The sequence below is a fragment of the Glandiceps talaboti genome, chromosome 15 (genome assembly GCF_964340395.1).
Source record: "Glandiceps talaboti chromosome 15, keGlaTala1.1, whole genome shotgun sequence".
NCBI lineage: Eukaryota > Metazoa > Hemichordata > Enteropneusta > Spengelidae > Glandiceps > Glandiceps talaboti.
Window position 1 is genome coordinate 15,371,454 of NC_135563.1, and position 26,318 is coordinate 15,397,771.

Consider the following 26,318-nt stretch of genomic DNA (forward strand, 5'->3'; position numbering starts at 1 on the left):
CGATTAGTTCATCTCGTGATAGACACCCCCCCCCCTCCAACTACAAATGTAGGTGTCAACGTATCCACACTCTATCCGTGGTGCTCTTTACCATCACGCCTCACTGGGGCACCGTGATACTTCTCAGCAGTCATCCTTGAACCAGGCATCTATCAAATCTCTGGTCAGCAAGACTTGTGGTAAAGGACAAACTGCTTACGATACGATATGTGTTGTATAACTAGAACATAAACTTTATTTATCAAAGCCCCGAGTTTGGGCTCGCGGCCTCACTCCAAGGCCAGAGCCAACAGAGTCAGATGCTCACAGCTCCGCGGTCAAAATCCAAGTCCGTGAATCTGCGACGCTATGGTCGTTACAATATAACAGTTGTTGACAAGAAATGGAAATCAGAAGCATGTTGCTCGCATACAGTATCAGTTAAGTAGCAAATTAGCATTATATGTTTCGACAGATGGTTGTAAAGTGGATAAACAACACTGATTGAATTTGCATATACTATAAAGTACACCTGGTGGCAATTATGATCATCCGATCGTGTGTGGCAACCGACTTGTCTTGACACTAGTTGAAAAGGACAATGTTTGACAGTTCTGGGAGCTGCACTCCATATTTTGATGTGTGATGAACCTACAAAGTTGCTGTATATGTTGGATTCCTGTATGAGGAAGTTCTGAACTCTGTTATTGCTTGGAAACTCAACGTCTTGTCGGGACTGTGAATGATACATTGTGTTGACCTGCGCATTTCAGTAGTGAACAATCTCAGCGTCGTCTACGAGTTGTGTGTGTTGCAGTGTACACAATGTGTCTCACACTTCGATACAAGACAAAATAGACTGCACTGTACGTCAAACATTGTGAGTAGTTTTTATTTGCCACAACTAGCCATCAGTAATTTTCAAGAGTACTCTTAAGTTTATAGATTTAAGCATATTTTTTCGTACAAGTAATTTCGCTCTACAAAGTGTTGTATCTTTTTTAATAAGATATGAATTAGACCAGTTCAAGTTAAACCTGATGTGTGTGTGCATGCATATGTGTGTGTGTGTGTGTGTGTGTGTGTGTGTGTGTTCTTTCTTACTTCTCCAGTGTTTGTGGTCCCTCCCCCCACCCTCTACTTTAGAAAGACTCGAATTTGATAATAAAAATACGAGAACACATGTTTTAATACTCAATATCTCTTTATTCAAATACGAAATACTATTCCACCTGCTGTACGCATAGACCCAGAAGTCACTCCATGTCTAAAACTCTAAGTTATGTCGAATAACGAACCCATGCAAATCTGTTCTCAATCTTACTTCATTCTTATATTTGTAGCATCATAATGATGATAATATCATTCATTGAAGGATGTCTGTTTGTAGATACTAGAACTAAGTAAACTTCTGTTTTACAGAAAAGTCTTTGACACTCAACCTTTCCCGAACAATGTATTACCGTACTACTTCCGGAGACCCACCCGACACCATACAGGCATTTGGGAACACAGCTTTGAAGGTGAAACATGTAAGGTTACGTTAATGTTTTACGAAGAAAGTTCAATTGTGTCATTATTTATATAAGCCCCCCCGGCCCCCACCCCCACCCCAACACACAGGGATACGTAGTATTTATTAGATTGCTTAAAATATCACACGAATCTTGTTACTACAAATGTATTACACACCCTATATGTTTTTTTAGATACAGGTAGGGGAAATATATTCAAGTCACAGCATTATTATATTTTGAGTTTGTAGATAAGGAAAATAACAATCTAGGAAATACTACGTGTTCCTATGCCCCAAAGTAACAACTTGATGAAATGTACTCTGTTATCACAACGTCGTTCAGGAAATATATGGCACCAAATGTTAAATGTAAGAATCTCTGAAGTCGAAAATAGTCAACTATACTACATCAAAATTGCGATCTCTTGGTTGCAAAATCAAGTCTCCGATACACAATTAAAAAGAGTTCCAAAACGAAAACGCTGTATTGAATTGATCAAATGTACTAAATACTGTGAATATGAAATATTTTGCATATACATAACATTACCGACTGAGAAATTGTCTTTCTCCCAAGGGGCCTTTTCGTCGTTTACATTACTCAGAAACTTAGAAAATGATTATAACATTTGCTACACGGCGTCTTACATTGAACAGAATACATTAGCAACAACTACGAGCAGGCAGTGACAATATCTACATCATTATTCTGTTCATTATAGCCTCGTCCCCAATTATGGCCTCGTTCCCAATTATTACATTTAATGCTACCCAAAAATAACTTCTTTTATTTAAATTTCATTTAATCTTAATATATACAGAATTGCAGTATGAATATTTACATACTTTTACACTCGAAGGAAAAATAGAAATTTTCTCTTATCTCGCACACGTCTTTCAGTTTCCGTTTCTCGATGCACCCGTTCTGAACTGTGAAATTATAGTACGTAAAACCCGTCCCTACTGGGAATCTTTCCATGGTTACCAGGAGTCATTTCTCTGACTAAGATTATCTTTAATACAGAAATTCTGTCATCTGATACATTTCCAGCCATTAGTCTGCCATTTCAAGTATTTGTTGCCACGGCAACGCTACTGATGTCACGTGAAGTCGACTTTCTCCCGGTACTGTAACGTCATCGGATAAGTCTGGAACGTGAGACAGTAATATGTTGATAGCAAATAGTCAATACCAATTACCCAAATTTGGAAAGTTTGGAAATATAATGATAAATGAACTATTACAGTAATCTTTTGTCCACTAACAAGTTACTTGTGTATCAATCTAATTAAATTGTAACGAAGAAAAGGACTATTATTGTCTTCTTGTTCACAATATCCGTTAAACTATTTCAAGATCGTAATTTAATTTACTAGTAAAGGATACACACAATAGAACACAGACACGGTCTAGACATTACATACCGAAAATCATTAAAGCGATTCAAACCGATTTTTTTTTCAGATTCTGTTCAGATCACATGGACATTTAATTGGTAGTATAGTTCATAATCAGACTTTAAAACTACAGTCGTTGGTGGCGCTCCGCTTAGAGTATACGAGCGCCATTTTCGGTATTACACTATTTGATAATTTTTGTGCTAGGACTTGCTGTCAGTGTTGAGTGTTCAACCGTAACGAATACAGTAAATAGAATTACCTGCAATTTCCCTCGAGTTCTGTAAATAAACTCTAATGTGTGGTCTTTACCCATTATTTCACCATTGCAAAGTAAATCCAACTGAAAATCGACCATAAGAAATTTACTTATTTCATGTTAATCAAATCATTGACAATAGAGATTCATCCACGGTCAAGTAAATTATAGGTGATGGTAGAACACAGTCTGGTTCAACTACATGTACATTTACATGTAACAAGTCTTCTGCGTTCGAAGACATATTCCCCCAACAGTTACACTAATGTGATGTTCATTGGTGGCTAAGATATCGTCCTGTAATTCATGAGTTAATAAGATAACACAGCAATGTCTAGGCAAAATATAAAGTGATGTGAATTTTTCAAATACACTACAGGAGAAAATTGACGTAACTTAACTATACTTGTGTAGGGGTCATGTTTACACATAAACCTCATCTCTCAAAATATAAGGATGTATACACTTGAATTGTATCTATGTAACGAAACTTCAAAGTCAAGTGTATGGAGTCAATTAATAATTGACCTCGAATATGAAGGTCAAAGTCATGGTTAGTGTCTTATCAGAAAGTTTACCTCTGATAGTAGACAATTGAATGATAACCGTATGAACAAAGCTTCCAATGTTATTGACCAAATTTTAATTTCGTCTTCAACGCACGCACGCACGCACGCACGGATATGGGTAATTCCTAGACCCTATAGCTCATCCGGACTGTGCCCGTTGGGGCTAATAAAATTTGATTAATTAATGATGTATGCACACTGTCTCCCATCCAGTGGCAAAATCAATTCTTTGAAATAACATTTTTCATCAGAACGAAGCAAATATATAACCATAAAGTACTGTGAATTGTAAAATAACTTGAAAACAGACAAGAATCATATCGATACAACGTCTTGAAGTGAAGGGAGGGGGCTAAATTTGTAACAAATATTCATAAGAAATTATTCTGTTTCTTCGACCCAGGACATAATAGATGCACCGCCATAACAACGAACCCCTCCTGATAAGATAGGCGAGTTGATGTCACTTGACAACGCCATGTATCCCTGAAACCGATTGACATTTCAACCTCGGTAAGTACAACAGTCAAAGTACCCTAGGGCCAAAATAGATATGAGTATATTTTAGTTACAATACTAGTATGAAACAGATTACCAACCTGCATCTCTTTGGAGAGTTCTAGCTTTCTAACTATAAACTTCTTGATAAGCCCGACGGTTGCTCTTGATGAACATCGAATAAATCGACGAGGTAATCTCTGCAAAAGATAAAGAAAGTGGGTGACTATACCAGGTACTTAGACACTCAGTTTGGCTCTTACGTCAATTCTCATGCGATTTTCACTCTACTGTTGCTGTCTCTCAAGTGGCGGTTAAAATCACTCTAAAACAAACACATGAATAAGATGGCGGCGAGCTTACCTTCAAAAACGCATCTCCGTTATTGTTCTGGCCATCTTGGGATCTGAAAATAAATATTCAAAAATGGTTTTCATTAATTCTGATTATAAAATGTTATGAAAGACTATAGTCTTTTACATATTTTTAAAATTAATTATCAATGTGTAAGAAACCCAAATACAAGAATCGGCAGACTAACCATTTGTAAATTTACAATGACGTAATCACATATACATCGTCTGCAAAGTAAATGGCGGTAATAGATGTAACTTCTGGTTCTTTGGTTCATATGTAGCTGGCGTTCAATATTCTAATGTCTTTGCAGCTAGATGCTGTAACGATCTGTGCTCATTACTTAGAACACAACAGTAAAATGGCTTAGTTTCAAACTGTAGGCCGCTTTAATTCGAATGACAAAGCCTTCAAGACGATTTTAACTTTAAAACAGCAATATAGTGCATGCCAATCCCGTGTTTAGTTATCGAACACACAATATACCATTCTTCTTGGAGTACTATGTTCATCGCACAAGAACGAATAATTGTGAATTTAATGATATAAGATATTTTACTAACATAGAAAAAAAATCAAGCACGTGTGGGCATTATCGACTTAATAGCTCTAGCACGATTTTGATATGATAAAAGCTTTTCTGGAACTCTTCCAGATACAAGGTCACAGGAGGTCATAGTAAACTTGGTCTTTAAATACGTACTGTAAACAATCAAGGCAGACTGCGATTTGGGGATCACTGCGATGGTAATCACTTTCCGTCTTATATTGAGCAAGATGGTTGTGTTCCTCCTTATTGTTGTCATCTGGCTCTGTCTTAAGACGTTTGGCAGGCGATTCATCTGTCAGGGAAGACGCAATAGTATCATTTGATAAGTACAAGGTTGCAAGGAGTAACGACTGTGCTTGATCATAATTTGTCACATTAAAACATGATAAATTTTGTAGCTGACATCAGCATACATCAACATATTTCTACGCATACTGGTAACGTTAGAAGATACCTCGATTGTCAGAAAAGATCGACACACTCGTAATGCTAGAAGGTACTTCGACTGTTATTGATCGTTCATGAATTATCACTGACGATCACATTTCATGTCTGTTTAATAACGGCTCTTTCTTCCAACGTCTGTCTATCGTCAATCATTCCATCTGTATAATATATATATATATATTTGTGTCTGTCTGTCTGTCCTTCCCCTTTCTTTTTGTCACCCCTTCTCTGTCTGTCTGTCTGTCTGTCTGTCTGTCTGTCTGTCTGTCTGTCTGTCTCATTCACGCACGCACGCACACACACACGCACGCACGCACGCACGCACGCACACACACACAGACACACACAGACACACACACACACACATCCACACAGTCACATACACCAATTCTCACCTTGTGGTTGATCGTTGCCTTGTTTCGGTTGCTCAGATTCTCTTGACGCCCAGAAATCTCTCTCACTTTGTTTCTCCCCTACAAACGTCAAAATGTGACACAAAACGGTATGAAAAAAACATTTCACGTATCCTTTCATGACTATAGACTTACGGAAACAAAAATGAAAGGAAACCAAAGTTAGGCTGTTGCTCTGTCTGTTTATTTGTCGTATACAACACAACGTTTTAAAGGACAGAAATTGAACAGTGATAACTTACTTTCTTGAAGTCCAGGTACCAACTTGAAGACAATATCTTCCATTGTCTTGTCCATTCTGTTAACAACAATGGTGTATATTTATATGATATCAAAGAGAAAAAGGAGATTGAAAATCGAAATAAAAAGGCACAGACGAATACAAACCAATATATATATATATAAATATAGTTTTGCAAAACTATTACGCTCTGCCACTGCGGTATAGAGCACTGTCTTAGCAGATTGATACTCACCAATATATATATATATATATATATATATATATATATATATATATATATATATATATATATATATATATATATATATATATATATATATATATATATATATATATATATAGGAAGTCAGTGGTAAGATTTGTCCGTAGTACAGTGCTCGATACGTCTGCACGCAGAGCGGAGTATATGTTGAGGGTAGAAGAAAATCAAGTCGGGTTTTTCGTCTCTACAAGCCTGTTTCGTGAGTAAATCACTCGTCAGGAGATGTTGATGTACATCAACATCTCCTGACGAGTGATTTACTCACGAAACAGGCTTGTAGAGACGAAAAACCCGACTTGATTTTCTTCTACCCTCAACATATATATATATATATATATATATATATATATATATATATATATATATATATATATATATATGTGTGTGTGTGTGTGTGTGTGTGTGTGTGTGTGTGTGTGTGTGTGTGTGTGTGTGTGTGTGTGTGTGTATGTATGTATGTATGTATGTATGTATGTATATATATATATATATATATATATATATATATATATATATATATATATATATATATATATATATATATATATATATACATGTGTAGTGATTGGATAGGTAGGTGGATAGGTAGGTAGGTAGGTTGGTAGGTAGGTAGGTAGGTAGGTTGGTAAACTTTGACTTTACTTCCCTAGCTAAACAGATGATAAAATACAATTGTATGAAGAACCTAAAAGATTCTTGAGTACAAACATGAAGACTTAGAATGAACTGCAGAATGTGTATTTGCTGTTATATATATATATATATATATATATATATATATATATATATATATATATATATATATATATATATATATATATATATATATATATATATATATATGTATGTATGTATGTATATATATATATATGTATGTATGTATGTATGTATGTATGTATGTATGTATGTATATATGTATATATGTGTGTGTGTGTGTGTGTGTTAGTTACACCATACATACGTAATGTATTACTCGTGTATGCAGTCCAGCCATTGCATATTGAATGCATGCAATCGTTAGCAGTATAAATATACTACGAAAGTATATTTGGTGTATATAATCAGATTGGCCACGTGGTGTTTACCACGTGTGAAAATGATACGTTGTTTCACATTGCCAACACATGTTAAGACACTGGCATGCCAAACAAAGAAGTTCGAAATAAGAAGTGAGATGAAATATATATGTACTATAAGTGCTTGTTTATGTAAGTCGTTAAAAAAAGTCAAAAGATTGTGTCACCTACAGCAATCTGATTAAAATCTGATATGGTGAAAGCGGCTAAATGCTTTATTTACCTCTATTTCCATCGTTTTGTGGCGTTTGCTTTTGTTCTGAGTGATCGCCGCCTTCCCAGAAGCCGCTTTCACCACATCAGATTTTACCTACAGTGACTTTCTACACCAACCATACTTTCTCATCTTTTTACCAAGATGGAAATTTCAAGTTATTTATGATATCCGTCACACCTACCTTAGCATTTCACATGGATTTGTTTCATGTACTTGTATTCCACATCTTGGACAATGTTTACTGTCATCGAAGTGTCGAACTATGCAGCTTTTGCAGACTGTAAGAGTTGGAAAATAGTTTATTAGTCAGTGGCAATATATGGCATGAAGAAATACGCACTAGTCTAACGATTCGGAAAGAATCGGATTCCGTAGAAACCCAGTCGGTCAGCATTGTTCGTCTCTACTACAAAGTTTACAAAATATATTGATGTTGACAGAACGACCTTGAGGAGATTAAATAATGCGTAACAATAATTAAAACAAGAAGGAAATAAAAAGAATTAAAAAATTGAACTAAAATATGCTAGTGAAGTGAGAGAGAGAGAGACACACACAGACAGAGAGACAGACAGACAGATAGATGGCTACATAGACTGACTGATATACCGATAGACTACGTAAGTACGTACGTACGTACGTACATACATACATACGTACGTACGTACATACATACATACATACATACATACATACATACATACATACATACATACATACATACATACATACATATTTTTTTAAAATATATTATTATGCACTTTCAATATTTATGCATTGAATATTATAAATACTGCAAATAAAAATTACAGTAAAACTACCACAAATATGCTGACAGCAATACTAAAATAACAAGGCGTGTGACATACGGTTTTAATAGTCTTGCAGAACTAAAAGCTTAGGGTACATTTACCACACACTTCGTCTTCACTATATCGTGGGAGAAGACACCAATAAAATAAACGCACAGCATTACGGCAAAAGAGACAGGAAGTTTCCACTCGTAAAATTATAAGTAAGGGATTATTTGACATTGCAAAGGTAGTTAATCAGTTGTGAATTTGGCCCGAGGTGACTGATTACGATGGACGGAAGATCGCAATGATTACTTTCTCTGCACGAATGACCTTTTAGGTGACGATAAGTCGAAATAATGTCAAGAATTTGTCACGACTGGCAGTCTACCGCTCTTCTTGTTGTAGCTGATTTCCTAAAACACCATATAATTAGTTTTGTTAAGGAGAACTGTAACCAACGTTACATGTAATATAAATCACATTCATCTAACATCTATGGCGGGTAACGATCACAATAATCTCAGTGGCAAACTGTTTTATTTACTGTCATGTCTTTTCTACGTCGCAAACCTTTATGGTCCCTCATAGCTATCTTATTTGGAAATACAGCCCCAAGCCGTAATCATTTCAGTGTCGGTGGACGAATCAAGTGATTACGAAAGTCTAACTACATTGTATCGTACGATGCATCAACCAATCAAAAGATGAATAATACACGTCTTCCATTAAAATAATCCTCAAGACATTTATATCAATACTCTATCATTTACAGAACACGATTCGGTATTTTTCAATTACTCTTATCCATTTCCTTGTCAACTTAGCGAACCAAAACGTATAATTCTGCTTGGAGAAGAAATCTATTTGAAGATTGGGTATATTTTACGGGAATGTTACTTTAATATATTTAAGATGACCAATTGTCTTATATCGTAACTAGATCTGTACCTTGATTCATATTAATATCATATCTCATTTTACATCTGTTATCTTCCATGCACAACTCTTATATGAAAAATACCGCCAATGGCGTTGTAGCACAACTGTAGTTTTTAAAAATGTTTATCCATATGCTCGTCAATGCTAACAATAGGTGTTTATTTGCTGAATAACTATCCAGTTGCCTATCCAACCACGTTGCTATCTTTACGATAAATGCTATCATTTGGCTGTTGCTATGGGCGTGGTCATGTTGTTAGATATATTTGCATACATTTGTGTATGTTTTTGTTCACTTGTGTATGAATTCCTGATATTGTCTTTGCAATATACGTGATCATTTGGCTGTTGCTATGGACGTGGTCTTGTTGCTAGGAAAATTTACATACATTTTTTGAATGTTTATTCAATTGTCTATTAAACCCTGTTGTTATCTTTGTGAAATACACCACCGTTTGGCTGTTGCTATGGGCGTGGTCATGGTTACTAGGGTATTTGCATACATTTTTTGAATGTTTATTCATCTGTCTTTCTATTCCTGTTGTTATCTTTGCAATATACATGATTATTTGGCTGTTGTTATGGGCGTGGTCTTGTTGCTATGCAAATTTACATACGTTTTTTGGATGTTTATTTAATTATCTATTAAACCCTGTTGTTATCTTTGTGAAATACACCACCGTTTGGCTGTTGCTATGGGCGTGGTCATGGTTGCTAGGGTATTTGCATACATTTTTTGAATGTTTACTCACTTGCTTACCAGATGATGTTGTTATTTGACCAAAATATACTGCCATTTGGTTGTTGCTAAAGGGCGTGGTCATGGTCGCTAGGGCCAATTTTGTCAAAATGTTTTTAAGAAAATCTGCAGAATAACAGTTTTAGAAACATCTTGCCAAGTTTCAGACTAATTGACCAAGTACTTTTTGAGATATAAGTTTTTGACCAAAAATGAACATTTGTACACCTAATTTGCATATCACTCATGGAATCATGGTATGCTTAATATTTCTTCGTCCATACATCCCTAGATACATTCCCATTAAATTGCAGCCCAATCTGCTCAGTAGTTTTAGAATTATAGATTTTTAACCAAAAAGACACATTTTTAGCCCTAATTTGCATATCACTGATGGAATCATCCCGTCATGAACAAATCTTACTTTACACCCCCTTAAGAATGTTCCCACCAAATTTCGCACCAATCTGCCCAGTAGTTTCTGAGTTTAAGTTTTTTGACCAAAAATCACATTTTTTGACCCAAATCACACACCTGTGATGCGATCATTTTGATTTGAACAATTTCCCAACTAGACACCCAAAGTAATGGACCCACCAAATATCGTGGCAATCGGTTCAGCGGTTTTTGACTTTAAGTTGTTTACACACACACACACACACACACATCCACACACACAGACAGACAGACGCCGGGCGATCCCTATAGCACTACTGAACAAGTTCAGTTGTGCTAAAAAGTACCGGCCCTTCAATCTCATTAAAATGCAAAAATTTTGCACAGAAAAATAGAAGACCCTCTGAAATTTGACTCTAACCGTGTTGATTAAACTAATATCATACAAACGAACCAATGATCAATGAACCTTACATTTACAGCGTATCAAATCGAATCATGTCATATTTTTTGGTTGCCATCAATTCCACTATTACCAATTTATATATCATAGATAATAAAAACATGATTTATCATTCTAGATCCATTTATTACTCAGTACAATTTGTTAGACCTATAATATACAGTCAGTTATTCGAGCCTAATAATGGATTTCAAGATGACAGTATTGGATGTCTGATTTCAAATGGTGATATCTTTATTGCAAATGAGTAAGCATTACCGGTATTTTACGCAAAAGCTCATCGTCTTTTTTTATAATATGCTCGTTCCTTTATTTCCATGGCAACACTATTTCTGAGTGATTACAAAATTTATGTGTTTCTTTTGGTAGACAAACCTAGCTGTAGCATATATATGTGTATGTGTGTATAATATATATATATATATATATATATATATATATATATATATATATATATATATATATATATACTCAGTATAAATACGTCTATACTGGAGTAAACAGTGCTCAATAGATAAAATAATAATGGATGAATGGATGGATGGATGGATGGACAGACAGACAGACAGACAGACAGACAGACAGACAGACAGACAGACAGACAGATAAATAAATAGATAGATAGATATATAAACTTGATATGTCTTCATGACAATCGAGTGACAGTTTTCTAGACAGTTAAGATGCAAACGTGATTATAACATTCCCCATGTGGTGGAATACATAGTTGCCATGGGAACCACATTCCTTAATAATAAAAATACCTTCACTTGTATCATTAATCAAATTTGACAAGGTAATTGTGTATAATATATATAGTGTGTAAGTGTATATAATTATTAGCTTATATATATATATATATATATATATATATATATATATATATATATATATATATATATATATATATATATATATATATATTGTGTTTATATCGCAATTACTTTATCTAAGACTTATTATTGGATCATATATTGCTTTCAATGTATTAAATCCTAATAATGTCAAGTTCAAAGTGCTTGAATTGAGTCCCTTGCGTACAGCACGCATCACCATGACATAGTGAGCATAAATACAGCTGAATTAACGTCACGGAATTGGGGCAATAGTGTATCCGTTAGACTAAATCACATTTGTAAATTACAGCCACAATTTATGGTGTTATGATTTCTTACTAAGGTGCTTATCAGGGGGGTTTGTGTTTTGTTTGATGTATGCTAAACAAACAGACTGAATGTGTTGATTTCATTCCACTGAAAAGTCACTTTTAGAAATCAACATCTAATTCTGAAAACGATACAACGAACCATCGGAGTCATGTAACATCCTGTGACCTAATTTATGATTGACCTTTTAAATTGATGGAATGAGTGCTTTTCCATGACACTTACTAGTAATATCAGAGGCTATGCACTGCTACTGTAACAATGCTTCTTAACTGAGTCATGATGCTATTCCATGGATTTCGTTTACACTGAAAGGGATATCGAAGAACGAATAAAGCACACTTGTATTGACGATATTACTGAGTTAAATGCACTAAAAAAACGAAGGTAATATAAAGCCAGCAATATGGTGATTGAAGCCTTATGACTATTGAGTTTATTACATGATGTATATCGAGAAAGAAATACGACTGGGTGAATAAATAATTGATAAATGTTTAAGTAAATAAATAAATAAACAAAGAAATGTCTTGGACATTTTCCCCAAATAGTTCAGCCAACATAAATGTTTCCTGCGTACAGCAATCAAAAATTAGAGCTGCAATTGAAACGTGCTTAATAAACACCGTTAACAGAATTGCACCACCTGTGGGTAAACGTATTTTTGTAATTGTACATACGTTTAATAAAATAAATTGATTTTTGTGTCCGCACCCAAAAGCAGCGCCCTCAACGGCGATCATAATTTTCAACCTTTTCCGTACTGCTTGTGGATAATGTCAACCACTGATTAAAATGTACAATGTCTAAGTATTGATGTTTTCATAATTTTTAGTGAATATATTGTGGTTGTCTGCTCGAACAATTATACTCCAGTTATAACTAGTACAGTTTTAACATGGTGACAGATTCAAAACCGAGCTTTCACTCAAGTTATAAACTTGCCACTACACTATCCACAGATAATTTCAACCACTAACAGATACAATGTCTTTTATAAGTAACTAACCAATTTTTACTGATATGTAGCTTTGGTTATTTGATGAAAAAAATGTCCCTGCTGCAGCTAATGCTTGCTGACGTTTTTCCAGGTATTTTTCATTTTAACTATACGACCTGTCCGGATCCGAAGGTCTTTAGATGAAAGCATCAGTTCAAGCTGTTTTCTCACGCTATTTTGTTAGTTATTTTATTGAGTTTTCACTAGCAAGTCAAATATTCTGTTGACTTTGACAAAGATATAGTAATGATGGCACAGTATGGCATATTTAAGACAATACAGTCCCAAAGTGCCAGTGTATGAATAAGAAATTTGTATTTCTTTGGATTTTTTTGGTTAAAAAAACAACTTTACCGTTTTTGCTACTTAAAAAAAATATGAAAAAGTATAGACCAAGTCTGCGTTTGTTACCCAATATATTGCAAAAATCTATTTTTTGAAATATGTAAAGAGTTTGTTATTGTACGTACAGGAAGTGACTTGTAAGTGAACTGGGTAAATTCAAGTAATCACTATATCACGTTGGGGTATGACGTACTTCATAATGACAACAAAATCAAATTTATGAAAATTACAACGAGTAACTTAAGTAAAGCACTTTCTCTTTGAGCTACACTCATTTATAGCATTCATGTCAAGTGTAAAAGTATACTGTTTCAACTCAGTTGAACTGGTTTATTTACAAGCCTAGCATGTGGCCTTTCTAATGTGGTCAATTAGAACTGCAATAGTATACTTTTACACTTGATATGGATGCTATAAATGATTGTTGTACATACAGAAAATGGTTCACTTTGGTGTTATGGGTTGTATTAGCAAATGAAACAGTATACTTTTACACTTGATATGGCTCCAATAAACGATTGTGGTATATACAGAAAACGCTTTACTTTGGTGTTATGGGTTGTAAATAATTCATTTTTTGAAAGACAACTGTGTAACAAATTTGTAGGCGTTGATCTAAGCTTACTACAAACGTGTCAAATAGACCGTTATCCAGTATACGACAAAGGTCTACGAACTATTTCTTTTGAATTTGAAATTTACAGTAGAAATTTCGGCGTATATCATTGCGTATATATCAGATACAGGAGATGTATTGTTAGACATCCATAAGATAAATGGACACTTAAACTTAAAGAAATTGCAGATAACGTCGTAATGAGAGCAATTAATCGCCCGATTATGTAGTATTTCGCACACACACTCTGAATTTAAAATCAACTTTACGAAAGCAAGAAGGAAATATCCGTGAAGTGATTATGGTTATATTCTGTACACGGTGTAAATTCATTGCTTTGCATTACCTTAGGGAAACAGACATCCCTTGAAAACAGCTGCAGAGGCAATAAATCCTCACATAACAGATTAACCAATTCAAACAGTTTTCTAGTGCAGTGGAATACAACCAGACACAATCAATTTTTTGATGGACAACATCGCTTTACCTGTAAGTGTCGTGCATGAAACCCGTATTAGATGATTTGTATCTGTGATAACTCGACCGAGAGGATTTCTCGGTTTAAATATTAAATTGGAGTACAGTTTTCACATTTACTTGCAGTTTAATGTATTGTTGTTGGTTTTGGATTCAAATTCCAAGTGGTGTTTAGCAAGGACGAAATAGTAGTATGTGTTCAATTATCAAGACTTAGGATTCCAGAGCTGGGCAGAATCAGAGTAGGTAAACAAATACTCAAAAAATGTAATCTAGGCTCAGGAACGCAAAAACAGTACAACAGCAGCAACAACAACAACAACAACAACAACAACAACAACAACAACAACAACAACAACAACAGCATCTGATAGCGAAAGACAGAACAATTACCACTGGCAATGTTTTAACGAATACTTTAGGGATTTTTTTACGACTTATCACTTCCAATATTTGACAATTACCAGACAGACAGACAGATAGACGATATAATCGACTCTCGATTGCCACCAAATGACTTTGTCGGTGACGTTTACTATTACATGCTAAACTGCGATTTAGGGACCGAGTATGTCCATATATATATATATATTTGTACAATTTCTTTTGATACAGCCATCGTAACTAGTCTCGTTAACTGACAATACTACGCATCACTGACGTGGCATTACGAACCTATTGCTCCATGATGTGAATCGTGAGATATCGTCAGTATTGAGCGATCATGACAATTTTGATTGCAATGATTTCGTGAATCTAAATCGACGTCAAACGAGCTAGCAATCAGATATGATAGGAGAAACATTGTCGGCTATGACAAACATCGCAGGTGATTTACTTATCTGATGTCACTCATACAAAATGTCAAGCTCCACTACTTCAGTGACCTTTGAAAATTATCGATTTATACGACTATAATCAGGATCAAATGTTCGGATTCGCTTTTTAGGTCACGAACTCTGCTATTCTATAGAAATTATTGTAATTGACCACGGCACTAATGTCTCACCAGTTCCGTGCCTAAGCGGTTTCTATCAAGGAATCCCAGCTCCAAAATTTATCCAATACACAAAATGACTTTTGGTAAATAAGCATTTGTTTCCATGTAGACGATACACTGTACTAAAGGATTGATTTTTTTTACTAGTAATTGCACTTCCAACAGTACTGAATTATAATGACTTTATATTATAGCAAGTTATGGTAATTGAGAGACCGATTTGACCAACGTGATATTTGCTTTATTCCATTATTTATTCATTTGTTATTTATACGAAGAGCGATGATGGAGGACGTATGCACACAGATGTTTTTATTATTTTGATATATTCAGTGGATTAGGTCGTATTCATTTTGTACCGCTGTCACTGCACTGTCATAGCTAATATACAATTACATGTACATGCCACTCCATCTTTATGGTTTCTAGCAGTACGGAAAAAAAATGTTTGTTTGTTTTTTATTTAATTATCCAATGGCAAAAACATAAGAAGAGAGACAACACAACAAACGTATAGCACAAAACACGCTTGCCTTACTGAGTGGTATTAAGAAAATCAAGCTGTTAAAATCATATCCACTTTGAAAATATTCGTGTATATTCGAATTGTGCACTCTCTAGACATCGTGCCTGCAATAAAATAATTACGAACGTTCCTAATGGCGTTATAATGTTTGATCGAGTTTTATGATACTTGAGATACCCGTCAGAGCGAGTAGAAACTGTACAAATAGATCGAGTCCGTTTGAATATCAATTACGAGCATTATTAAGTTCACGTCCAAAGAATTGTGAAGGTTGACTACAATCGACATGAGCGCCCAAACGATTCCAAGACACGATAATGTCGAACAACTTTCCCGCTGAAATCAGGTGAACATATTTGATGATTTTCAGTGACTCTTCAATAAATAGAAACTTTATTTTAGAATAGAGCAGGAGAAATAACATTTACTAGTTCTTTCATGCTAAAATTTAGTTAAAATCTGTCATACTTTACAAAAGATCTTCAAAATTGAGCATATGGATTCACTCAGTTATGTACGGTCAGGAAGAGATTAGCGTGTTTCAGTTCTCTACGTTGCGGGATCACTGTCGGTAAATTGTCAGATAACTCATACCCTAAAATGATGTTCAACCTATTGGATCAAATATAATGCTCGCTATGGGGGGGGGGAGATATTAGCCTACAATGAAACCATTATAGCTAATATCCTATTTATGGAAATTAGTCATTTATATGCAAATCAACGTTTAGATATGCAAATTGGTCGTTAGTATGCATAAAACAAGCACAAAACAATCAGTATGCATTGCTGACTTCTCGGGTTAGTCGTATTCCAGCTGCTGCCAAAATAACGTGCTAATTTATTCATGAATTATACAAGCATCTAAATTTGGACAAATGTTAATTGCATTGCATACTATTCTTGACATATGAAAATGAAAAAAATACCTTATGTAGTTGCTCACCATTGTTCAGAGCCCTCAGTTTGTGAACAAAAATATTTGCTTTGTTTGCAAAACATGTCGTTTTCTTTCTCTTTAGATATACATGTACATCAAATTTCAATGATAATTCATTTCCAGCTATGTTTGCATACATTGATGTGTGTGTTTGAGGATTTCAATTCGGTCAATGACAACGAAACAACACCACCATTCATCAGTGTCATTCGCCGTAGTATTCAAAATGCCATATTGTAAGCTTTAGAGAGTATTAGATGTCGCACAGAAGAGACATTTATCGAGAAGTCTATTTGTAACCGTCGGTCTCGGTCATAGTATATCATTGAGTAGCGCCACTGAATCCAACAGAACACGAGGAGCGTCTCCATTCAATCCAACAGATGTTGAATTTATTATCAGTCGATTACTTATGACTATTAGAAGAATATGGTTTTGACATTTCACAAGATCGTCAAAACGACACGAATGCTTTTCCCGCCAATTTTCTCAAAGTCTATCAAAATGTTGTAAATGCTAAAAGACAAAAAAGAAATATCGACATACATTGCAATCAATGGTTCATCAACTTTGAAATACTCCCTTGAGATCAACGTCGTAAGTCATAGGCCAGCAATTTTGAAAAAAAGTGAACTCTAACGCCTTTGGCTATTGAACCCGTGCACAATGGCTGTCGACTGTCATGATCGATAGCGAACCAACCTTAAACCGATGTCACAACATTAGCTTCATAAATGAACAATAGAACATATATAAAATAAATGATCAGCTAAATATCACAGGAAATAAGATGTACGGTGTTTTTTCTCAATGAAGCCATAAAAAAATAGACAGTGTATTTACTCTCAGTGAAAATCCAATTTTACGATTTGCGAGAGCTTTGCTATCATCTCATTTCTTGTTCATAGTGTCTTAGCTTGTATGGCTGTGAAGGTCACGAAGTGGTGCCTCGTCCATATGAATTTGTACAATAGATGTCAAAACAATTATCGTTCACATTGAGATGACTAAAGTGTGCCATAAATTGTCACTAAATATTAGAATAGTGTGTATAGTCCACAGCGAAAACCTGAAATACATACACAATGAGACGACATTGAATTCAACGTAATGCAATTACCACTCGATATTTTACGCTTGGCTGACAATCTGTGTGTCAATTTCCATTCGTGTTATATTTCTCGTTCTCACAACAGCGGAGTTGTTATTAATTCAAACCTGACTGAAAGCACGGTAATTGTCAAGCTAAAAGTAATACATGGTTGGTTAATTGTTTTACTACCTGAGAGCGTTTGCACAGGAGCTCTTTAAATTACGGCGGATTGAATTTAAACACAGTCCTGCTATAAAATACATATTGAGTTGATCTCATTTTATGGATCATTTATAGACGATATACGGTATAGCACAGCGGTTTGAATAACAGTAAAGCACGTATAGATAGAATAGAGTATCGATGGAGAGTTGATAACACGGGGAGTCTGGAGAGTGATTAGAAAGATCAACTTTCTTTACACACAACCCCTGTGCACTGTAAGTATTTTGTATTCTGTGTGGAATTGTGATATTCAAGTATATTTGCAATGGAGGTGTCCGAAAGCCGTCGTGTTGACAAACTGCGTCCATTAGCAGCATAGCATATCCCTGTATAACCTGAGTGTTCTGTAGTTTTTGTAACGGTGGAATTTAATATCACTCACCCATGTTCCGATGGAATACAGGGTTACACATAGCACAACTTGGTGTACATTTATACAGGAACTACGCAATTTTGTATCAGATCTTTAAAATGTCTTAAAGGGCTATGTTTCAATCCTGGGTCATCGCATCAGTGTTATAAATAGTCACTGGAGCTTCGACAGATACCCACGGCCAATGCCCTCAGGGAGAACCTAAACACATATATACTTATTCGCGAAAGTTTTCAATATTTAATTGTGCAGCGCCTCTGAACTCTACTTCGTATTGGATACAGGCACTCTATAAATGTTCTAATTGATTGGTTGGTTGGTTGATTGATTGATTGATTGATTGATTGATTGATTGATTGATTGATTGATTGATTGATTGATTGATTGATTGATTGATTGATTGATTGATTGATTGATCATCTTAATAAGGATTTAATACACGGGATCATTCTATTTGTTCTGGACCAACTTGTTCTAAATCTCCGTTACTCACATCAAGATTGTAATCTTAATCCGTAGTGGGCCTTTTAAAGATCAAATATAAATGTATCACCACCAAATGATAGAGTATAAAAATACTATACCGTTGCTTTTCTTTTCTATTTCCCTCTTTTTTCGTGAGGGGGGGGCGCCTTTGTTTTAGTTTATATATGATTAATAATACACATGTCAACAGATACTAGTTGACAATGGGACATAGTGCGATATAAACAAAATACTGCGTATATTTTCATATTTACTTTTTAGAAAATTTACTCAATCATCTCGAAAGAAGACAGTTTGTTGTCAAAAACAAAACAAAAAAGAACCAAAAAACCAATGACATTCTCAGTGAAATAATCTCAAAAAGTTAAAACAAAAACCGACTTTGTAAATTTTTAGTCTGTTTTTCCATTCCACCTGGTATGTATAATTACGGTGTATACACCATTTCTCATGTAGATATTAATCTCCTGTGTGAACCATTGACTTTTGGACTACATGAAGTAGAACATTCACAACATGTAATCACTATGGAGACTGTACTAGGATGGTTTGTCGTCAGTGGTAAGGCGAAACCGTGGAGTCAATTCTACCTCCATTGGCGAAACGTGTCCCTTTCCAACTCACATTGTATAGTGTATAGATAGAGTAGATGAGATCAGGTAAACCTCCACGCAATTTGAGAGTAACAAGTTGGCGATAAATTGACGATGTTTATTCAACGAGGCAAGTTGGCGATTTGATTATTTGATTAAAGTTGAAACAGTTATCGCAGGCAGGTTTGTTGTGTACAATTTAGCAAATTTTATGACGCCATTCCTGAGTTGTAGAAATCCAGCCAGTGACAAGGATGGAAAACGAATATCTAATTTAGAAAATCATGTAAACTTTGATTGTTTTAAAAAGGCATTGGGCGTAACCGGGGCTTAATGTATTGTTTTTCTAACTACTACTACTACTACTACAACAGCAACAACAACAACAACAACAACAACAACAACAACAACAACAACAACAACAACAACAACAACAACAACAACAACAGCAAGTGAACAACTAATGCGAATTTGATTTCTTTACATTCAAATCACTAGATAGTTACATGTAATCTGAGCGTTGTAAGTCTAACGTTTTGGTCGTTCGTTCTACCTGTAAACACTTGAATGTCAGTTACGACAAAAGTTATTTATTTTTGCCCGACGTATATGTGCGGACACAAATAAAGTCTTATCACGTACTGGTTTCAATTCCGGATCTAAAACAACCCTGCTCCCCCGGAAGTAAAAATGTATTACTTTGACAAATTCAAATGATGTCATATAGTAACACAGTTTATTTCGTAAAAAATAGTTTATTGTCGTTCAGCTGGTACTAAAATGCTAAAAATATTGATAACTGTACCTCCCTATATCATGTGAAAGACTGGTGCGTAATGACCGACATTTAAGGTTATCTTACCCATTCATTTCAACGACCAGGTTGTATTAACGAGCTAATACGAAACAACTCAAATCTCTTTAGTTATGCAAATTGCTAATATATATGTACAAAGGGGGTTCTTTTGGTCCATCGTATGCTATATACACGACTCATAAAAATTCATAAATTTGACACATTCTTTCGTGAATTATCCCGACCAGTGATTACCCAAAGGTATGTAGAATTCACTAATTAATATGCAGACTACAAATCATTTGGATACGTGTAGCTTGATATTGTCAAACTTGCTTGGTATCAAATCAGCTCCTTAGAATTCAGTACAACTGATACTAAATCATCTGATTGGCGGAAATTACGAGTATGCAAATCACTCTATAAAAATGCAAGTCATACTGAACGATACCCCTTATTATGCTGACGAATTCTTACTAGATTCGGAGATGATAACCGCAATAATCTGATGAAACAGCATTGGAACAAACTCGGGCGATGCCAACAGCTTTTAAATATTTAATCGGAAATATATTTTTTTTCTCAAATCATATCCTGGGCATTGTAGTTTATGGTGCCCTACAGGCAAAACGCTGCTGGGGGTTTCTCTTCTAATGGAATTATTGACCAGCACGTCACCCACATTTACATATTTCATAAAGCCACACCATATTTAGAACAAGTATAAAGGAGGTTAAAAGATACAACGAACGACGAGAGGAAAACTACTTTGTAAGAGATAATACTCTTTATGAATTAATAATATTGCAAACGCAGATCGGTTTTAAAACGGAAATTAGAGCTTGTGGCGTGAATATAATATCGAGTGGGTAGAAATAGGAAGTAACTATGGAAGCGTCTTGTGTGTATTAAGCGTTGACTGTCTTTATAGCATAGATAACACGCAGTCTTTAATCTCACTCGCTGACATCCATATGATACATTATACAAGCGACCTTTCCATTCAATCAGATCTATGGTAACCATGGTAACAGTATGTGATATCCCGCGGGGAATTTACATAAAAGCTACCTAAAAATAAAAGATTATTGTTGAAACGATATAAAGATATCAATTTGATAGTGTTTGGGTTTCTCCAAAAACAAAGATGACTGGTAACTTAGTTTTATATCATTGCACAAATCAATGCTGTACGAGTGAAAATGGAGAGTAATCGTAAAGTATACTTCCACCCCCACCCCACCCCCCACCCCCCACCCCCGCCTCACTTTTTTATCGTACACTTACTTTCATAGTCCGTCACAAAGAGTGAGCAACAAACAATGACGGTATTCTCAAATCACTATTTACGTATAATGCTATCTTTCATTTTGACGCCATCAACTGTCGACTCTTCCCTTCGGAATCTTACAGTCCCCCTCCAACTGTGGACCATTAATTTGGTGAATGTTTTAACCTAAGGTTCGTCATAGCCTCTACAGTTTTGTATGTGATGTTATAAATTATAACACGTTCTTTCTATAGTTTGATATGTATAAACTTTCTAATAACCTAAATCTCGATTGCACGCGCATGTTACTTCCATCCATACGTACGTACGTCCGTCCGTCCGTCCGCACATACATACGTACGCACGTACGTACATACGTACATACATACATACATACATACATACATACATACATACACACACACACACACATACATACATACATACATACATACATACATACATACATACATACATACATACATACATACAGAAACGTATGTACGTGCACACACACATACATACATACATACATACATACATACATACATACATACATACATACATACATACATACATACATACATACATACATACATAATACATACATACATACATACATACATACATACATACATACATACATACATACATACATACATACATACATACATACATACATACATACATACATACATACATACATACATACATACATACATACATACATACATACATACATACATACACATAAGCATGTACGCACGTACACAGACACGCTCAGAGTAGAGTTTCCGGGTTAGCCCAGAGACCTAGATCATATTTTAATATTGAAATAATATGTAAATTATGTAAAATACAATATTATTAATTAGCCTACGCACTCGTGGTCACCTTCTGTTGTTAATTACGATGAAATAAAAATACATCTTGAGAATGACAATTGATAGAGCAATAATAATAAATAAAAAGATACACGGTCAATATAGGCATGAAATGTCCATTAAGTAAAGCGTATATCGAGGACAGTTATTACAATCAAATCGGTAACCATGGCTACCTTTACTTATACCTCCGGTCAAAACGAAACTAGGCCATGAAGTGTTATTTTCATATCACGTAGGAAACGTTGATAGAGTATCTATTGTGTTTCTTTCTAGCAGAGTTGAATTTAGACTTCGTTGCTATTTTTGAAGAAAATTTCCTTCAGAATTTTGTTCCTTAGCATCATGGTGAAACTGACATAGTTAACCTCAAAACGTGAGTTTTTCATTAAAAAATACTGACTGACCGATACAATTCCATACAACGGTGGTAACCTGCATGTACTAATTGCTTTGAAATCAACAATGTCATCACTAATTTAACATCTAATAGCGTGCTGTAGGGCGTCAATTCAGCGCCATTCCATTCCATGCCAAACAAACTGTTGGCGGCGTTCGTTATCATCGTTGTCAATTCATATACATATATTGTGAAATGTAATTCCGTACATTATCTTGCGCGATAATGTCATAACAAGAAAGCCGTCATACCTTCTTGGGAATTCAACACTAGCGAGTCGAAGAGCCGTTGGCGTCATCGATGTGATGTCATGCTGACGTCACCAAGGATCACGTATACCGGATCGTGTCGATGTCATTAATAAAGGTTGTACTCACGGCATCAATAATTAAATACAGTACTTTGAAAGTGATTCAATGTATTAAGCCTCGAGTCGCAATGCGCCAAGCACATGTATAAAATATCATACTATTAATGCCCTAAGTATTTCACATTCCCTTGCCGGTCAATAATTTGAACATCAATAGTAATTTCAGATTGAATTAAACAAGAGACAAGTCGCAATCCATCATTACTATTTGTCTTATTTGACAGGAATTTCGTGTTTCCGTGATTGCCAAACCGGTATATTTATAACACTCTCGATACGACATTGAGTGTAATAATATAACACTGTCGTCTTGTTTACGTCATGGCCACGTAGACATCTTGTAATTAAACGTTTCGTCATGTTAATAGTGTTAAGAAGACGTAAATGTTTATTTTAATATCGATATTGAGTCGATGAGGATGTCATCATACACGTGGCATCTACTGGTTTCGATCTTTAAAATATACCCTGAAATGAGACCCAATGTACCACATAGTCATTCACCGCATCCATAGAGTAACGACAAAGGAAATGCAATGTCAAGCAATAAAGCACGATCGAAATGGTCGATTTCCTTAAACTACCACACTCAAATAGTTGTGGAGAGCATGTATTGACGGGTTTTCACTGTCACTGAGAACACGTTCAATGTTATAACCTCTAGTTCTTTCCAACTCGTTTACCAACGCTAAGTCCAATTACTATGATTATGGAGATTAGAGTAACGACCTCCTTATTAAAACCAAAGCCTTCGGTTTTAATCTACGACTTTGTGTATGACACGTACAAATGTACGTCGACCTGTCCGTTAAGGTGAATACGGCACGTGAGATCGATATTGCTGCGCTCTATATGTGAAATATAACCAAGCGAAATTTTAACGATATGCAATTGCATGTATAGAAGCTTTGTCACTCTCACTACACTACCCTTTTATTATCTATCGCCAGAGCTTTTTAAAAAATAGCGAATTCATGGCAGCGTTTAATTCTATTGACAAGGAGCTCTATATAAACAAATAGTTGTATGACAATAGCGCACACACACCCATCGTGTTCCTTTGCAACACCATATTTGCTATTGTGAAAACGGTCTCAGTACCACCGTTTAATTTGACAGAATACACCCGTTATTTTTTTGATCAGCCCCCAAATAAAATTACAACCACGTTTTTTTGTGGCGGGTAAGGCTTGCGGAAACTCTGGGGCCTCGACTCAGGTGATAAATGTCCGTCCCGTCTGCACAGCACGCCTACTGTACTAATCGACTAGATTGTTACAAAGCCTTTCATGCACGACGCGATAAAAACGTTACCGTTACACTGTCTGAGAATAGATACACGGTGATATTGTCAATTTCATGGCTTCATTTCGGAAAGAGGTAGGAAATATACATTAAAGAGGGCATTTGGGTGACTGACTGTATAGGAAACGGACATGCTTATGTGGACGCTGTGGGGAATTAACAACGACAGTCGTTTTAAGTCGAGTCATGGCAGACCGATCGCACACAGACAGCTGCCCGAGTTTTAAATATATCACGCAAGCTGTGGTTAGAGTCTGTTGAAATGGGTAAACAGAACGACATATATACTTACATGTATGTAGACACTCTGCTATGGTACATGGTTTGATCAGGTAGCCTCCACAGATAGAACACGTTATAAAACGATTGTACTCCCGTAGTAGAAACGCTTTCTTCATGTCGATGTTGAGTCTGGAGTTGTCGTGGAGGGGGAGAGAAAAGAGAAACAAAACAAAAGCGTGAAAACGGAACCGATTAAAGGACAGTATTAGCATACAAATACGGCGATCAACTTAAGCTACTAAATATTGACAATAACATAGATCTAGTGCGAAGAGGAAAGGCCTATAACGGTACTCACTCTGTATGTGTCACGGAACAGCCGCAATACATGCTAATCAAACCTACCAGTAGGGCAATTAATGATCGCTTAAATCAAATCTAAAATGACATAAGCTCGGCTGCCATTTTGGTGCGCTGCGAGGCTTACCGCGAGGAGCTTTTGTCACCGCTGATCCTTTTCGTAAAAGAACTTGATGATATTATTCAATGTTCTCGTCTACCTGTCGGTAAATAACCACGAGAAATCAATAAGTACAGACGTCACGAGGAATGGAAATTCAGAAGAAAATGGGATGGATGTTGTGCGTCGGTTGATTTGACACCCGTGTGACCGCACCGAACGTGTTCCTATTGTGTTGGCCAACTTAGAACAGCGATATGGTTGAATGCTTTTCAAATTGCAAAAGGGTTGCAAGAAAACTTGCCACATCAACAAAGGCAACTGTCCGAAGAGCATGTACTCAGAGAGACAGGCATGCGATGTATCCCGCCCACTTTCATAATATTTTGCTGACCCTACCATCTTTTGGTTATAGATTATGTGTATAGTGGGGGCTGTTTTATTTCGTCATGAAGCCCTAACACAGGTGATTGTAGATGTAGAACAGCTACCGGGCAAGTCAGCAGAGTATGAATAGAGTTGATAGGTTGTGAAAGTAAACGAGAATTAAGCATTACCCGGGGGCTGTTGTGACTGGCACAGTTGGTACATACATACAGCTGACGCGTCCAATTCAGATACCCGAACGAATCTATGGGTCGTTTTTGGTAGACAA

General features: G+C 35.6%; 1 protein-coding gene across 2 annotated transcripts; it reads right to left on the minus strand.

Annotated features, from left to right (window-relative positions):
* Positions 1 to 1,178: 1,178 nt before the first annotated feature.
* Positions 1,179 to 25,904, minus strand: LOC144446498 (polycomb group RING finger protein 5-A-like). 2 transcript variants are annotated; one of them, XM_078136270.1, is made up of 10 exons: positions 25,562 to 25,904; positions 25,274 to 25,392; positions 7,964 to 8,060; positions 6,226 to 6,281; positions 5,966 to 6,043; positions 5,277 to 5,415; positions 4,583 to 4,625; positions 4,321 to 4,419; positions 3,156 to 3,236; positions 1,179 to 2,644 (listed from the first exon to the last, which is right to left on the minus strand). In XM_078136270.1, the coding sequence occupies exons 1-10, from the start codon at positions 25,591 to 25,593 to the stop codon at positions 2,597 to 2,599; spliced, it is 792 nt and encodes a 263-aa protein (XP_077992396.1). In that variant the 5' UTR covers positions 25,594 to 25,904; the 3' UTR covers positions 1,179 to 2,596. The 2 variants fall into 2 exon arrangements, with proteins under 2 accessions (XP_077992396.1, XP_077992397.1); XM_078136271.1 differs by having other exon boundaries at positions 4,583 to 4,609; positions 5,273 to 5,415.
* Between the last annotated feature and the right edge of the window lie 414 nt (positions 25,905 to 26,318).